Source organism: Nomascus leucogenys, chromosome 22a, assembly GCF_006542625.1.
Source record: "Nomascus leucogenys isolate Asia chromosome 22a, Asia_NLE_v1, whole genome shotgun sequence".
NCBI lineage: Eukaryota > Metazoa > Chordata > Mammalia > Primates > Hylobatidae > Nomascus > Nomascus leucogenys.
The window spans coordinates 58,354,358-58,371,803 of NC_044402.1; the positions used below are offsets into that span (position 1 = coordinate 58,354,358).

Below are 17,446 nucleotides of genomic sequence, written 5' to 3' on the forward strand. Positions count from 1 at the left end.
CCAGCGTGGGCAACAGGGCAAGCCCTCATCTCAAAAAAAAAAAAAAAAGACAAAAAGACAGAGGAACAGGGGATTTAGCAGGGATGGCATTTGGGGACTGTGTTGTCAGTCCTTGATTTTATGGTGGAGAAGTTGTTAGAACAGTCAGCAGGACACAGAACCTTGGGCAAATGTACATCCTGTTCACAGAAAGAGGGAAAGACTAAACTTGTCCTTCTATGAAAAGATAGAAAGCTTTGTGAGATACTTTTTTATTAGTAGAGGTACAGTTTTGCTATGTAGTTAGTTCAAGATAGTCTTCCAGTCTGAAACCCTTACAAATGTATTAGATGGTGAAGCAGGTCACATAAGTATTTACAATCATAGGCTCTAAAGCCAAACTGTGATCCATAACCCTAGCTCCAATACTTACTACCCATGTAATCTTTCTGTGCTTCTGTCTCTCCATCTGTGAAATGGGAATAATAAAATACCCCATTATGAGTTGATATGTTAGGCATATAATAATATAAATTAATTATTAATTATAATATTAATTGTAATAATATAATTACTACATTCTTATTTATTTTATAACAATTATTTATATTATTAACAATATATATCAATATTATCATTATAAAAATATTATATTTTATAACTAAGTATATTAATATTGTAACTATAATATTAATGTATTAATAGTAGTATTTTATTATACCACTACTAGTATTGTATTAATTATATTATATTAATTTATTAATAGTAATAAATTATGTTAATTTATTAATAGTAATACTTTTATTATTAATTGAAGCAAATTGAACCAGATTACCCCCATACAAGCTTAGGTCAAACATGTGAGAGTAGGAGGGGAGTTTATAGCACTGAGGACAGGGGAGGGCTTCAATAAACATAGCTAATTAACCTTGATGCCTATGAGTCTATATTAGACAAACCTCAATCTTTTGTAAAAATATAAAGAAAAAAATTATTATAGCTTTCTCTTTTATAAAGGACAGCCAGGTGGTCTCCCATAGAGCCCTTTTTCCAAAGTAGGAGTCAGCTTGGCCCCTTTAAGCTTCTTCAGTTTTCTGGAGATGCTGAGTCAAATTTACCCAAGTGATAATGATGGAGACACGGCAATGAAATGGTAAGGGTGAAACTATAATTTTTTAATACAAAGAGTCTTGTGAAGTTGCTGGATTACGAGGTGTGGCCTAGGTAAATTCCTCACAGGCTAAAGGAGAGGACCGCATCTCTCGTGTACAAGGAAACATCTGACATTCTGCTGGAGTGTCAGGATGGCCTTCATTAATCTGGGTAGGAGTAGCCTAAGGAGAGTCAGAAGAGAGGAAGAGTAGCTGCTCAGCAAGCTCTAACTAAGAGGATTTCCTTTAGGGGAAGAGCTGCAGTGCAAATGAAGCAGGGAGGCAATGCAAATGGAAAACATGCAACAGGAATGGTTTGTGTGGTTTGTGAAGTGCTGAAGAATTTTGATGCCACTTGCTAGGTGTGTGGTCTTTAGGCAATTCCTTACACCTCTAAGCCCTGGAATTCCCATCTATAAAATTGGAGTAAGAGTAATACCTACTCAGGGCTGCTGTGAGGATTGAATGAATAAATGCACGTAAAGCATTTAGCAGAGAGTAGATACTCAGTAAGTGCTAGCTGTTACTACAGATAACTAGGTGGTCCACATCAAGGTAGCCATTCAGTAATGAGGATGACCAGTACATGTGATTCCATGCCTTTTGGGGAAGTGGCACAGGTGAATAATGATCACACCAATCAACTCCCAGGGTGCTGTTGGTGCCCCTTAATCTAGGCACTAAGACCTAGACTTTTAACAGCTCACCAGACAGCAAACCACCAGGAAGTCTGATACATTAACTGTAATCCTGCAATGTCTTCTCTGGGTAGATTCCTGCCTCATTACAAATGACCACAGACTGAAAGTGTGCAAAGAACAGTGCTCACTAGGCCCAGAGGGGGTCTGAGGCACCCAGGAAATCATATTGATCCAAGGTCTGTTTCTGTGTGGAATGCATGAATGTTATGTCACCAAACCCTAGAGGATCAGAAGAGAACTTGGAGCAAAAGGAACTAGCCAGACTGACAGATCGGGATACCTCAGGAAACTGGACTTGCCCACTGGAGTCAGACAGTCACATAATGAAATAACCAGCTTCATACTGTAACAATATGTGATCATGATGATGTGACATCGAGACCTAGTATCCTGGAAATATGGTGGTGGGGAGGGAGTTGAGGCCCACAAATATGGCAAAAGTGGTATCTTAGTCTGTTTTGTGCTGTTAAAACAGAATACCACAGGCTTAGTAATTCATAATGAACAGAAATTTATTGGCTTGCAGTACTGGAGGCTGGGAAGTCCAATATCAAGGTGCTGGCATCTGGTGAGTGGCTTGCTGTTTTGCTGTGTCATCACATGGTGGAAGATGAAGATGAGAGAGAGAGAGAGAGAGAGGAGGCTGAACTAGCTCTTTTATAACAAATCCACTCCTACAGTAACAGCATTAATCCATTCATGAGGGCAGAGCCCTCATGGTCTAATCATGTCTCAAAGGTCCCACCTGCCAATACTGTCACAAAAAAAAATCTAATTTCTACATGAGTTTTTGCAGAGGTAAAAATTTAAACCATAGCATTCCACTCCTGGTGGGACGCTAGAAACAACGAGTAGGTGAAACTGAACAGCTGGATGGGCAGTCTTCCCACCGGAGTGCAGAATCACCGTGGTGGGATTGAGGGCACCAATTACCAGGTCTGCAGACTCCACAGCATGTTGAATGTGGGCTTGGGGAAGGATTTAGGAAGAGTGGTGGCTATATTTACCAGAATGTCTATGAGTTGTTTCTGGGAACCTAATACGAATTCCTTTTGTCCCTCTTTTAGGCCTTAAGACTATAGCAATTTTTGCAGACTGTGAACCCAAGACTAGCTTTTAAGACTAGTCCTATTGGCTTGGAATGGGCTTGTCCATTCAAACATCTAGCTATAAATCGGGTAGTTAATTGGCATGAAGGCAGCTTAGGAATCAATTTATCCCTTCTTTCCATAACAGAAGTCTATGGAAGTGGTCCTAGATTGTTAACAGTCTTTTCTTCTCTTAGGGTTACAACTGACATCCCAGTGGGAGTTACCTTAGGGGACTCATTTGTCTCTCTCCCAATAAGTTTAAAGATGCTAGAGGACGAATTAACTCCCAGCAAATCATCTCCATTTAGTCTTTGGGTGGCAGCACTCACCTGCACTTGGGAGACTTATCTAAACTTTTGTAGTTTAGAACAGAAAGTTTCCTTGCTAACCATGGACGGATAGTCCCCAAGACACTTCTTACAGTTTCAGGGGTACCCAGGTGCTGCCACTGTTGACGGATCAAATGACTTATATGCATTCAGAAGCCTCAGTACCTATGTGGATTTGTATGATTCTGATGATTCTCACTGGGGGAGTTGGGGGAGAGCTCATTAAGAATCTAATGAAAGGTATGGATCATGTCCTCAAAATGAGACACAAGTTTTTACATGTAATTTCAGGTCTCTAGGAACCTACTCATGAATTCCAGTTTGAACTTCTACAGTAGAGATAGGACTGGCAAGAACAGGCTTTAGGTTAATGGCTTTCTTCTTTGAAATAGAAACTCTACTATATTCCAATTTAGTGTGTTTTCTGTTTGTTGCCCTGTTTTACTCCATAAAGTATTTGTGGCTACAAAGACATTTTTAAGATGTACTTTTCTTCCTGTTCCTAGATTCATGGGATGTCCTTACACTGAGGTATCAATAACCTCTGGAACTATATATTATTAATACATCTTTTACTAATCATCAGTTGCTCATCACAATTTTCTGCTCTCCTTGGTACATTTAGTACCTCTGCTCTCCTAGTGACAATATTTTTTCAGGCTACGAGTGCATTGATGCATTTGCATACAACTCTATTAGCACAAAATATTTAATGCAAAAGTCCTAAATGACAAAGAATTATTGTAAGAAATAGGGGAACTCTAGCTATTCAATGTTGCTGTAGTTTTATTATCATCACAACCTAGAACTTAATTTGTAAATAATAACCAAAATTTTATTCATCTTGTAACATTTGCTATGCAATGATAAAGCTCCCACCTTATTTTTTATCTTTTTACTTAAGAAGTGTAGAAGTTTCAGATGTAGAATGTTTATAACTTATATGGCAAGTTTCATCTTGGATCTAGAAGGCAATACCTTCAGCTTTCAAACTTGCTTTGTAAATTGCCCATTCTTAGAAATGGTGGAAATATTTTATACCATCTGAATAATAATGAACAATATTTCTCAGTGATTTATAACTCTAAGAGCTTTATAATTTGATTTATGAACAGCTCTCAAATTTTCCATTGGCAGTTCATACAACTATGAGTAAATTTCCTGGCCAAATGACTCAGTATTTTGCCGCATGACTAATCCCACACTCAATGTGGAAACTATATAAATGAATTCTATTTGCTTGTGGATAATAAACGATTACTTTCCAAAAACTGTCTGCAAAGCATTACATAGTCGATGAATCCAATTATATTGATGTTTTTAAGCTCCTAAACTCAGCTGACTTTTTTGAAAAGTCTGTAATGCTCACACACCCAAAAAGAACTCCCCTCACACACCCCTGGAATTATCATGGCTTCTGCAGTGTGGTAACCCATAGAACAACAAAACCTAATTAGGCTCTACAATAGCTAAAATTTTAAAACAACAATCTGAAATAAATTCCATTTGCAGTATTTTCTCAGTATACTTTTAAGTTATTTTAAACGTTTTTATTATGGTAAAATAAAGCCCTTTACCAGGGAATATTTGCTGAAAATAATATTTGATGTTACTGCAAGTTACAATTATTTTCCTTTCAAAAACTCAAATATTAAAAACAAAATAGTAATCTATCCACATGATGGTTTCCCTGGTTCTGGTGGCTGGAAATCACCTCCAAATTTATTTTAGATGGAGTAGGTCCTTCCAGATGATATAGCTCCTTTACCTTTTAATACAAGCATATGTAAAACACTTCACCTAGAAACAAGGAAGTTACCAGGCCAAGGTCAATATGCTTTATTTCTAATAATTTATTGCTAGAGCCATTCTTACCTAAACTTCTTGTTTTCAAGGGGGTAACATTTCAATGTAATGTCCTTGTGTGATTACCAACTGGGTAATTTACTCACTTCCATATAAATTGGTAATAATCACAGACAACCTAGGCTACATTCCAAGACATTCCTTATCTTTCCCTAAAAGTCATTATTCAAGTCTGAATACTAGTAGCCAGATTAGATGGGGAAGAAACCATGGGCACGGAGCCATCCTAACTAGTCAGGCTCAATTTTCACTCTGCAGAGTCCAAAGCAACCTGAGACTAGAAAGAGCTAGTCTGTTGCGGGGACTCAAAATTGCTAAATCACAAATCCCCAGGAGAACGTCCTCTTCTCCCTTCTCTTTAATTATTTCTCTCCCTCTTCTGGCTCCATCTCCCAAATTCCCTAGAAACTTGTTCAAATATCCCTAGCCTGACAAAATAATCACCATTGGCCTTTATTCAGGATTTAATTGCTTTTCTACTCATCCCCTTTAGAGTTAAATTTCTGCAAAGATTGTAGACAACAACCCTCTCCTCTTTTTCATCTTCATTCCCCCTTCAACTCATTAATGTCTGGTTTTAGCCTCTCCTGCCATGATGAATCAGTTCGATGAAAGGTTTCCGGAGGTCTCCTAGTCACCAGTCCTCAGTCCTTGCCCTCCTTAGCCTCTCATTTGTGCATCTGTTCCAGAAAGCCGCTAAATTGGAACACTCCCTACCTGGCTTCGACCACTTTGCTATCCTCCAGGCCACAAATGGAAGCCGTCTCCAAAGTTCTGATTCCGGGATGCTCTTTGGCATCTATTCCTTAGTCATTTCCTCTATTTCCATTGCTCCAACTACAATGTTGATGAGTCCCTATCTGTTTTGGGTTCTGACCTCTCCACATTTCCATGGGCTTGCTGGATATTTTCACAATGATGTCCTTCTGACACTTCCACCTCAGTGGGTCTAACATGCAGTTTGTTATCTTCTTCCAAATTATTCCTCTACCCTAGCTCAAAACCTGAGTTAATCTTCAGTTCCTCCCTTTTTCTCAACTGGTTGTTACACAGCTTAGGGTGGAAACTTTTCTTCTTTCTGATGTTTCTTCTTAATCCATACATAAGGAACTTGTGCCACAACTTTCTGCCTCTAAGAAAGTACCGAGGAAGATGTTTCTGCCACCTTTTCAAAGCACATTACTCACTGCTATCTTTTGGGAATGAAAAGACTTAGTGATGGAAAAACTCAGGAGGGCCTACTAGCCATTAGTGGGCAGGAGTGATATATAAAATTCCCTTCTCACACATGGGCCTGTCTCTTGCTCACACATGCTGAACGCCATATGGATTGTAAAGTGTCAGGCTTCCCTTTGCCTTTGGTGTTTATGCCGGAATTTGAACAGGTTGGGTTCCTTCCTGCCCTAATGTTGGGGAGGCCTGTCATTTTTCAGCTGTGGACTGGGTGGGCATGCCAAGTAAGGAAAAAAGAATAAGATGCCCCATTTTGGCCTTGAGGCTAAGCTGTGTTCTTCAATCTGACTTTATCTTGAATAGAGTTAACACAATATTTTAATTTCCTTATGGTTCCTTGTGTCTATTCCCAATTTGGTTGAGAATCTAAAGGGAAGAAGGGCTGTATAATGGACCATCTTCTACATACGTGGTATCAAACTCTCTTAGCTATCTTTCCCAACTCTTTTGTCTTCTTCTGGGTGACAATGATGACTTACTCTCATAAAAAAGTCAACAAATTATACATACTTTTCCATTATGAATTTTCATTTTTTTGTATGAAAGATTTGGGCCATGGCTCTCCCCCTCCATCCCTATCCTCAAACTTAACAATTTTTTTTTGGTGTGACTTTTACACAATGTCAATTATTCTTTTTTTAAAGCAAAAACCTACCAGGAAGGCAAGGTATAATTTCTACTAAATTGACTTCCAAAAAGCACTGCCTGGCTGATTTAGTATTTATTGAATTCCACAATGCATTAGGCACCACATAAACACACAGACAGAAGCAATTAATACTATGTATGCTATTATTTGGAAAAAATGATAAATTAGCAACAAACAAATCAGAAAATAACAATGGAACTAAATACTAAATTCTTTCAAGGATTTGGTTTGTTTATTACTAGTATCTTTAAGACAACTGATGGAAAGAACAGAAATGAATGCACCTAAAAATAAATATCTATAATCCTATTGCATGGCAGTTAAGCATTTGCCTGCCAAGAGAGATAAATGATGTTCTTGTGTGCACTTGAAACTTATAAATGGCCGCAGCAAGATGCAGGATGATAACAGTTGTGCTAAAGTCATAGATTAGAAAACCATAATAGCTATTTAGTTGCTTTTTGTTGTTAAAAAATATAGCATTTGGGGCAATTTGAATACTATTCTGTGTGTCTTTGACATGTTTCTGTTCAAGGATATGTAGGCTACTTCAGCTCACTTACAAATTTCAGTCAATGAGAAGCATAAAGATGACCTTCCAAAATTCTGTTAGTTATTTCCCCCAATGTCTGCACATGGTTAGTTCAGTTTTGTTGTTTTAAATTACTCCACCATGCCATTGTTGAGTCAATGCGGTGGAGAATTCTTCCTTTCCTGATGTGCCACACATTGCAAGCTCTCAGGATTTTCTTCAATAACCTCTGCATAATTGTTGAATACAGTTTCTCACTGCAGTGGGCTGCGGTATCAGGAAACCTTTAGCCATATGCACATGATGTAGTGCTACCTGTCACCCACTCTGAGTGCTAGAGACCCATGAAGCCTATCCTGGAATTCAGTGCAGCCTACATGCTGCCATTCAAAATTCCCACCTTATGCAGTGTCTCCAAGTAAGGTCCCTTCTGAGTTCAATCCAAAACAACTGAATGAATGAGATGCAACATGTCAACAATGCAAATGTTTATTTTAGGAAACCAGCTGTAAACAAAACGTATCTGTTGTTTTCCATGCTTATGAATCTGGCACTAAGAGACTGCATTAACCAATGCCTTTTTAGGTTTAATACTAACACACGGTAATATGTTACTGGCTTTAAGGACATCAATGATTAAGCTTTTATGCAGAGCTGTACGGTTTTGTATAGTTGGAAAACAACACTGATTTTGAGATCACTACAAGCAAATAAAACTTTTATTCCTCCCAATTATTTACCTGCTTTTCAAAATTTTATAAATTTTTATGACACAATTTCTTCAGTCTATTAAATATTCCAAAAAAGAGGCTAATACGGTCGTTATAAGAAAGTCCGCAAATGCAGTCAAGTGCTACCTTGTCACTATAATTAAAGTTTTCTTACGCGAGCAAATGAAACAAACAATCCAGCCCCACACAGGGAAAGCCAGCATTGCCTTGGGGGCAGCAGAACGCGGCACAGCATCGCCTGCCAAGGCCGCAAGATGCCGCAGACTGACTGCTGCAGCAGCCGCTTCCTGGCCAGGTGGCCGTGGCGGTCCGCAGAAAGGCACACTGCAGCGCTCTCGCTATACCTTCCGTGCTGGCACTGCATCAGTGTTAAATCCCCTGGCCACCAACTGCCGTATACTTTTTGCTGGTTATGAAGAAACGTGGGGAGGGGACAAAGGGCAGACAGAGTGTGCCTGCAAGTGTGAGAGATCACTATTGCCTCACACTCCCTAAAAAATTTCTCCCCCAAATATTTATAAGCCAAATACCAACTTACTTCATCTGCCAGGTCCCTAAATCTGAAATCGCCTTGCCCTTCAAATGCACTAAATGAGTCAGGGTTTTAGGGCAAACCCAGGGATACAAGAAGATCGAAAGTGCCCAATTCTTAGCTGCGAAATAAGCACCAAGTTTGGGGTGGAAGAGTTCACCTCTGCAGACCAGAGCTTACTACCCCGGAGCGCTCCTAGTTTAGAGAGGCTTGGAGAGGAGTGGGCCTCCCGTTCCTGGAGTATCCCAATTCCCAGGGAAGGCCCTACCCGGCGCTCGCGCTTCAGCGTGCGAGGAACCCCCCCCACAAGCAATAGCTCACCCGGCTGCATCCTTCAAAGCCCCAACCTCGGGGCGGGGCGCAGGGAGGTGGGAGGTGGGGGGTAGCACCGCCGGGAGGCTCCTGTCAGCGCCTCACGGTTTTCCCCCTGGCTCCTTGGCGCCCCCTGACGACGGACTCCGCAGCAATTTGGCCGAGGGAGGCTGGATAGGCGGAAGCCCCGGGTGTCCGGGAAGCTAGAGGCGCCCGGCCAATGCACCCGCGCACGGCGCGGACTGGCGGGCGGCCCCGCGGGAGGGCGCTGGGCTCTCAGGCCCGGGCGCAGCCCGCGGCCGCCGCCGAAACCGCTGCAGCCATGTCCGCGCGCCCGCGCTGCCGCAGCCTGGCCGTGATGTCATCAGCCGAGCCCCCGCCGCGGCGCCCCATTCCCGCCCCCCGCAGGCTGCCGCGGCTGCAGCCTGAGCGCCGCGTCCCCGCCCCGACCCACGTGCGCCCGGCTTCTGGGATGCTGAGGTCGGCGGCGGCCGCAGGACGATGCGCGGGGCCCGGGCGGCCGCGGCGGCGGCGCTGCTCCTCCCCACTCGCCGCGTCCCCGGCGGGGCTGCGCCCGGGGGCTGCGCACGGACGGGGGCGGGGGCGCCTGGGGAGGGAGGGGAGAGGATCCCAGCTGCCGAGTCGCAGCCTCGTCGCTGTCTGCTGAGTCATGGCAAGCGCTCCCCGCAGCCCTGGATCACTCGCGTAGCGCGGCTGGCGCGGGGTGCGCAGCCATTGGGCTGGGCGCGGGGCCGCGAGCGCCGGGCATGACGCGCTGAGCCGCGCTCACCCGTGCCCGCCGTCCCGGCGTGCGCCCCGCGCGGGTGCCTGTGCCGCCGCCCTCCAGCCCCGCCGTCAAGTCGCCCTCGCCTCGCCCGCACCATGATCGCCGCGGCTTTCCTCGTCTTGCTGAGACCCTACAGCATCCAATGTGCCCTCTTCCTCTTGTTGCTTCTGCTGGGCACCATCGCCACCATCGTCTTCTTCTGCTGCTGGCACCGCAAGCTCCAGAAAGGGAGGCATCCGATGAAATCGGTCTTTTCGGGTCGTTCAAGAAGCCGAGGTAAGACACGCCGCGACGGGTTTCTGCGGGCTACCAGGAACATTTAAGCCGATTTAGAGAGTGAAACGCGGCTCCCTCCTTTCTCCTCGGCTGCCCCTAGCCCCATCATTGCCCACTCCCCAGGCTGAGTGCGTTTCTTTATTTAACACCCCTTGCCCTTTTTGCCCTCACCTCCGCCCTCCAGTCTCCCAGGTTTTAATAACCACGGCGATGCCGAGGGCAGGGAGGGGAGGAACGAACTCAAATTTTTAGTCAGTTTGCTAAAGCCTTAAGGGTAATTTGAGCGTAGTCCGGGGCTGCGCCAGCCTCGCCTTCACGCATCCTTCGCTGGAGCGTAGGGGTAAGAAAGTAAGACATGGAAAGTTCGGGGCTCCCTAACTCCCCCAGAACTTTCATGCAAACTTCTCGCGGAGAAATCACGTAGAGACCAATGGCCCCAGGACTCCTCCTCCCTCCCCCAGGATGTCCCACCGAATTCCAGGCGTCTGCGATGTGCTTTCCTGACCCTGGTCTCCCAGGTAAGTCATGAGTCACTCGGTAGGTGAAGAACAAGGAGTTAAATGAAGTCTCATTTCTCTCTTTTCTCCCCAGATGCTGTTTTGAGATCGCACCACTTTCGTTCTGAGGTAATTTATTTAGCGCGCACGCTCAAGGTCAGAAGAAGTTCTCTTTCCTGAGTACCAATATTAATTATATGCGTGTTAAGAAACCAGTAGGACACTGAATGACGAACATGCTGTCCCCTAGCCGAAAGTGGCATGTTTCTTTTTAAGTGATTTCATATTAGTGCCCAGCGAACGGTGTTAGCAAATTTCTTGTGTAGTGGAGCTGTTGTACAAGAGGGGAAAAGGCAAACCCTAAAAGTGCTGCAGACCTTAAAAAACTTAGCCACGGGGTGGATGTCACTTGAGTTTACAGTTTGTATTTTGCTGGTGGAAGTGTTTTCTGGGTGCTGTCAGTTGACTCTGGTTGTTCACTTGGATAAACGAAGAGGTTAGTGCAGAACAATTTGATCCATGGGCATTTCATTTTAGATTTTCAAGTTTACATTTCTGTTCTCTCATAAAACTCTCCGTGTTTTATTGGGGACCATCTGATGATTTTTGCAAAGCGATGATGGTAGTGTGTGCTTAAATGCTCGTGCTAGTCTCCACTCTCAAAACGTGGACCATCCGCCTAGGGCAATTAACTCCTAATCACTGCACCCAGGAACCAGCTCCACTGAAGAAACACAAGCGCTCCCTGACCTAGGATTTCTTTAGGAGTTTTCAGGCCAACCTCCACTTATCCTAAGATAATTTCCCCTCTTTTTAGGAAAGTTGCACGCCGCCAGGCTTGGAGGTTGCTGCTTGGTGCAGTTTACTCATGTTGGCAAAGACTTCATAGTTCAACGCCCTCCATTTACCTGAAGTTATCTTGCCTTTCATTTCATTAGTTAATCAGATATTTTATGCCACCCTAGATGTTTTATTGGGTTCTAGTTGCTTAAAAACTTTATTACTGCAATATCATTAAAATGTTGCACAAAGAGTAATTCTACTGTATGTAGCCCTGGAGGGTGAGAACTCTATTCAATTTAGGGTTCTTGGGAGGATAAGTTAACCAGTCAGGTAATCAGAGGTTCCATTCCTGGCTTTACATTAACTAGCTGTGTGATACATCTCGGTGCCTCTGTTTACCCATCTGTAAGATAGGGCCATTAGTACCTTGCAGGGTTATGGGAGAGTGGAGGAAATTACAAGAAGTTGTGTAAAGAAAAATCCCACTTACTTCATAATAAGTATTCAGTATTTGGTAGCTATCATTATATTTTGTAAAATTGAATTTTAAAATGTATAAAAATAAACGATAATGTTTGCAAATTTTCAAGTCTTTATTAAATTACTTAAAGTTTATGGAAAACATCAAAAACCGGGACTATTGTAAAGCAACAATTTTTGAATATGAGATTAATTCAATAGAACAGCCCATTCAGATGTGATGAGAAGTAAATAATTTGACAGAGTGCAAACACCAACATATAAGATTTCGATTTTAAAAAGAGATACCCAGTTCCACACACATAAATGATAGAACCAGAATAATAATCCTGTTTTGGATTATTATACTAGCCATCAGATATTTCAGCTAAAGCACAAACAAAAAATGAGATACAAATATGTCTTATTTAGTTATCTCTCAGTTGAATGTTTTTGTCCTGAGCTTGCATTTGGTTAGGAAAGCTGGGAGTAGTTGTTTAATGCCTTAACTCACTTCATAAGATTCCTGGTACAGTTTGACATCTTTGTGTGGTATTTGCCTTGTCTACTAGACTGTGAGCTCCTTGAGGGCAGGACCATATCTTTCTTGTTTAGGGCTGTATCCGCACTATTTGGCTCAGTGCCTTGTATACAGTGGGTTATTAATAAATATTTATTGAATGAATGAATGAAAAAAAAATATCCTAGTGGGTGCTAGTTCCTGAAACTGGGCAAATAGAGCTCAGAGTTGGGCGGAAAAGAAAAATGCACATTCTCAGGACATTGCTCAGAATTCAACATTTGCTAAATCTCAACTCTTACTGGATCTTTCCAGGCTTTTAAAAATTGCCCTGGAGTTTGTGCTAAAAATGTAAATCACAAATTGAAACAAAATGGATTTGGTTTGAATTTTTTTTCTGAAAAATTTAAGTGCAATATTAGTTTAATTTGTTGATGGGCTACCCATCAGCAAGCTGTTTTGATAAACCACTCAAAGAATGCTATTTTATAAGTAAAAATTATGGGACTGTGTTGCAAAAGAATGTCGTATTTCATCACTACTTTGCTTACATAAATGAAATATTTTCCCTTAAGGAAAACATAGGGAATATTTTTCTTTTTTCTATCAAGATGCCATTTTCTGCAAGATTTTCTCTTTGAGAAATACCTCTGAATTTACTTGGTTTTAAACATATTTTAAAAAATAGAATTTGTGTAGCATAATGAATATTCTTGTTGCTTTTTAGTAGCGGCTGCTGCAAAATAATTATCCAAGAAAAAATTTTGATTTCTGACAAATCATAGTCATATTGAACTAAGAATTTAGTACTTTCTGTTTCTCCTTCCATTCTCAGTAAGTAGATAACTGACTTTCAGCATTTCTACCATGGTCAAAGGAGGAAAATGAGTTTAGGATCTGCTGACTCACTTTGAACCACGAAAAAGCTTTGGGCTAGCCCTTATACAAATGAAGAAGTTCATTGAGCACTTTGATGCTTTACTTGGCAGAATGTATTGCTTCTGGTACGCACACGCCCAGGAAGGAGTCCAATTGCACAGGAAGTTTTAGCCGGTTCCTTTTCAGGTAGTCAGAGAAATACTCCTAGAGAAAAAATCATGGCACCAGGACTCAGTTTGCTTTGGGAAAGTTGTGTAGTAGGGAAAAAAAGCCACCTTCCTCATCTGAGGATCTCTAGCTATTTTCTCCTCACTAAGTATATAATAAACACATTTTTTCAGTTTCTTCCTCATGAAGCTAGAAATAAATAATATAGATTTTTATAATATGTTTTGGAACCGTAACTGCCAACCCTTTTTATTTTCACTTACTTGCAAACTTTACTAGCTTTTTAGTAGTCTTCTAAATGTTCATAAATAGCATATGAGAATGTGAAATAATTAATGCAGCTAGCAAGGCCTGAACAGTGTAACTTCATTTCAGTAATAGACAGAAATATGTGTTTTATGTATGCATATTAAACACTTATCAGTGTTTTTGTTCTTGTTATTCTAAACAGCTAATGAAGAGAAGTGATTTCACACTGATGTAGTAAGACAGTCTAGAAACCAAGTGTTCATTCTGGTTTCTAGAATCCTATTATCTAAGAAGTGTACTTTTCCTGAGGATTTATAATGCTTTTAATGCTGTGACTTTAAACAATGGTAAACTGTTACCCTAGATTCCTGTGGTGAAAGTCAGGCTGTGACAATCCTGATTTTAAGGAAATTTCAGAAAGTGATATGGGTAATTGAGGTACCATTAGATTGTAAGAGAGGGTCTTGGGAGTACTTCAGTAGAATGGAGACTATTATAATGCCCTTTGAGAATATCCAGAGTGAATAGTGGTAAATAATCCCTATTCATGAGCTCAGTGGAATAAGGGAAGCCTTGTCTGACATAAGGAGGGAGAAGAGTGTGTTGTATATCTACCAATTTTTGAGGAAATCTCTCCATTTCCTGTTTCAGGCAAAGGAACCAAAAGAGTTAAGCAGTTCCCAAAGAGTCACATAACAAGATAAGGACTGAGTAACCCAAGAATTATCTGGCTACTTATTGTCTATCCTCTGGTGTTGAATCGTGTCGCTCACAGCCCAGCGAATAATATACCCAAAATTTTCACTGAAGGAAATTGAGTTTTTAGTTGACATTTCTTATAATACTGAACTGGCAAATCGTTTAGTTTTTTTCCAGTGATTATGTAAGTTATCCTAAATGAAACAATGGTCCACCTAAGCCCTGTTGTCCTCATTATGTTCCTCAAGTGTCCCTGTACCAAATCACTGGAGAATGGCCAGCAAAATAACCACATTTCACAGCATCTCATTAAATTTTCATCTTTCATTAAGAATTACCTAATTTAGTGGATTAGGGAAAGTGATAGTTTATTACTGAGCAATCCCTTATAATTAGGTTATCTTTATAAATAAATAATTTGTCTAGAGTTACGTGTTAGGTCTAAATTAATTTATACTAATTAAGTCAGGCGTAAGTTGTAAGTGTGCACATGATGTAGTATTCATTGAGTGTCACCCAATTATTTTTCAAATAAACATTTGTTTTCTCTTTCTGTCCAAAGTACTGTGTTAGACAATAGGGCTAACAAAGGGTTGGAGATGGAGCCCCTGCCCTTGACAGTTCCTTCTAGGTCACTCCCAATGTCAGTGCTGAAATTTTATACTTACTGGTTTTTTCTGTTATGCTAACTGAACTGCTGCGCCGTTTCCAACTATGAATCACAAATGCAATGAGAGCATCGGAGGCTGCTGTGTAAAAGTGTACAGCCAATACATATGTAAAAAAGACAAATTAATCCTATTCACAGAGTTTATCATACCAGAGTCAACACTACCATATAATTAACCCTGACTTTAGCTACATGGTGACAAAACAGAAAAACAAAACAACAAAAACAAACAAACAAAAAAACTCCCACTTTTTTTCATGCATCCAAGCCAGTTAAATTCATCTAGATTAGAACTGAAACAAAATGTTTTCCAGAGAAGTTTGCATCTTTATGTAATCTTAAGGCTCAAAAATGACTCTCTTTGAGATCTGGATGGCAAAATGGAACTAGGGTAATAACAATAATTATTGGCATAATGTAAGGATTATAAGAATACGAGTTCAAAATTCTGGTTTTGGGTTCTAGCTCTGCCATGAACTAACTGTGTCACCTTGGTCAAGTCTCTTTTGTCACTGATACTTAGATTTTGTATTATGACTGGTAATGTGAGAATGATCTCTGAGCCTCTTCCAGAAGTAATAGGCCAAGTATCTATTACATACAAAGTGTCATGCTGTAGAGGCACCATGAAAACATGATTTCTGTCTTCTAGGTGCTTAAGGCAGGTAAAGAAAAAAACATCATTAGCATAAATACCAAGTAACAAATTATGTGTAGAAAAGGAATGGTTGGAATAGTTCTGGTGAAATGGTTGCTTCTAGCTCAAGTGATTAGAGAAGCCTTCCAAGAGGAGTGATATTTATGCAGAAGCCTGAAGGTTGTATGGTAAGTACAGTAGTCCCCTCTTGTCTGTGATTTTGCTTACCGTGGCTTCAGTTACCTGTGGCCAACTGTGGTCTGAAAATATTAAGTGGAAAATTACAGAAATAAAGGATTCATAAGTTTGAAATTGCGTGCGACTCTGAGTAGCCCGATGGAACCCTGAGCTGCCCTGTTCCAATCCCACTTTGTCCTGCCCAACATGTGAATCATCCCTTTGTCTAGCAAATCCATACTTTATACTCTGGCCATCTCAGTTATCAGGTTTACTGTCAACTGTATTGCCACGCTTGTGTTCAAGTCACCCTTATTTTACTTAATAATGGCCCCATAGTGCAAGAGTAGTGATGGCTGGCAATTCAGATATGCCAAAGAGAAGCCACAAAATGCTTCCTTAAAGTGAAAAGGTAAAACTTCTTGACTTAGTAAGGAAAGGAAAAAGAAATTGTATGCTGAAGCTTCTAAAATATACCACAAGAATGAATCCTCCATCTGTGAAATTGTGAAGAAGGAAAAAGAAATTCATGATAGTTTTGCTGTCACACTTTAAGCTGTAAAAGTTATGGCCACAGGGCATGATGAGTGCTTAGTTAGGATGGAAAAGACATTAAATATGCGGGTGGAAGACGTGAATAGAAAACATATTCTGATTGATGGCAATGCGTTGCATCAGATTTACCTAATTAAATTACACTTTATCATAGGTATGTATGTATAGGAAAAAAACATACTATGTAGAGGGTTTAGTACTATTCATGGTTTAAGGCATCCACTGGGGTCTTGGAATGGATCTGTGGTGGATAAGTGGGGTCTACTATACCTGAGTAGATTCAGAGAAATGAGAGCAAAATCCCAGGTTGGTATAAGGGCATGAGGATAGACAAGATTTAGGAAAGCACATACTGGTGTACACCAGTATGGTTAGAGAGAGGGACTCTTGAGATTGCATAAAGGAATATAGTGCTGGAAGTAGACGTAGGTGTCAGCTACAATAAAAATGATTTGTGTATACTACATGACCGTTGACAAAAGGCTTTGACATAACATTATTTTATTTGAACACTTTAGGAGGGCATCTGCTGTGAGTACTCTTAAGAGAAGCAGGCTGGGTGCGGTGGCTCACACCTGTAATCCCAGAACTTTGGGAGGCTGAGGCGGGTGGATCACAAGATCAGGAGATGGAGAACATCCTCGTCAACATGGTGAAACCCCGTCTCTACTAAAATACAAAAATTAGCTGGGCATGGTGGCGCATGCCTGTAGTCCTAGCTACTCGGGAGGCTGAGGCAGGGGAATCGCTTGAATCTGGGAGGTGGAGGTTGCAGTGAGCCAAGATCGTGCCACTGCACTCCAGCCTGGTGAAAGAGCAAGATTCTGTCTCAGAAAAAAAAAAAAAGAGAGAAGCAAAAAATCACCTTTTGATTTCTTTTCCAGTAACTATAACAAAACCGCCCAATCACTCTTCTTTCACCCAGGGAGAACAAAGAGTTATGGCCTCTGCTGCAGAGGGCCTTGGAAAATGGCCAATTGGGGG

The 17,446-nt window shown here is 41.2% G+C and overlaps 2 protein-coding genes across 19 annotated transcripts in view; one reads left to right on the forward strand and one right to left on the reverse strand.

The window, feature by feature from the left end:
* Positions 1–9,601, reverse strand: part of BEND6 (BEN domain containing 6) — a 78,471-nt gene extending 68,870 nt beyond the window's left edge. For 2 of the 6 annotated variants that reach the window (XR_004027786.1, XM_003254117.4), the window contains exon 1: positions 9,116–9,596. The gene's annotated coding sequence lies outside the window, so the exon portion shown is untranslated. Of the gene's footprint in view, positions 1–9,115 lie in introns of all 6 variants that reach the window. The other 4 variants (XM_030802628.1, XM_030802626.1, XR_004027787.1 and 1 more) reach the window with 3 other exon arrangements.
* A 144-nt stretch (positions 9,602–9,745) lies between these two features.
* Positions 9,746–17,446, forward strand: part of DST (dystonin) — a 492,147-nt gene continuing 484,446 nt past the window's right edge. For 10 of the 13 annotated variants that reach the window (XM_030802602.1, XM_030802606.1, XM_030802604.1 and 7 more), the window contains exons 1-2: positions 9,970–10,169; positions 10,761–10,822. In XM_030802602.1, the coding sequence (XP_030658462.1) occupies positions 9,989–10,169; positions 10,761–10,822 (243 nt within the window). In that variant the 5' untranslated portion in view covers positions 9,970–9,988. Of the gene's footprint in view, positions 10,170–10,760; positions 10,823–17,446 lie in introns of all 13 variants that reach the window. The other 3 variants (XM_030802603.1, XM_030802607.1, XM_030802620.1) reach the window with 2 other exon arrangements.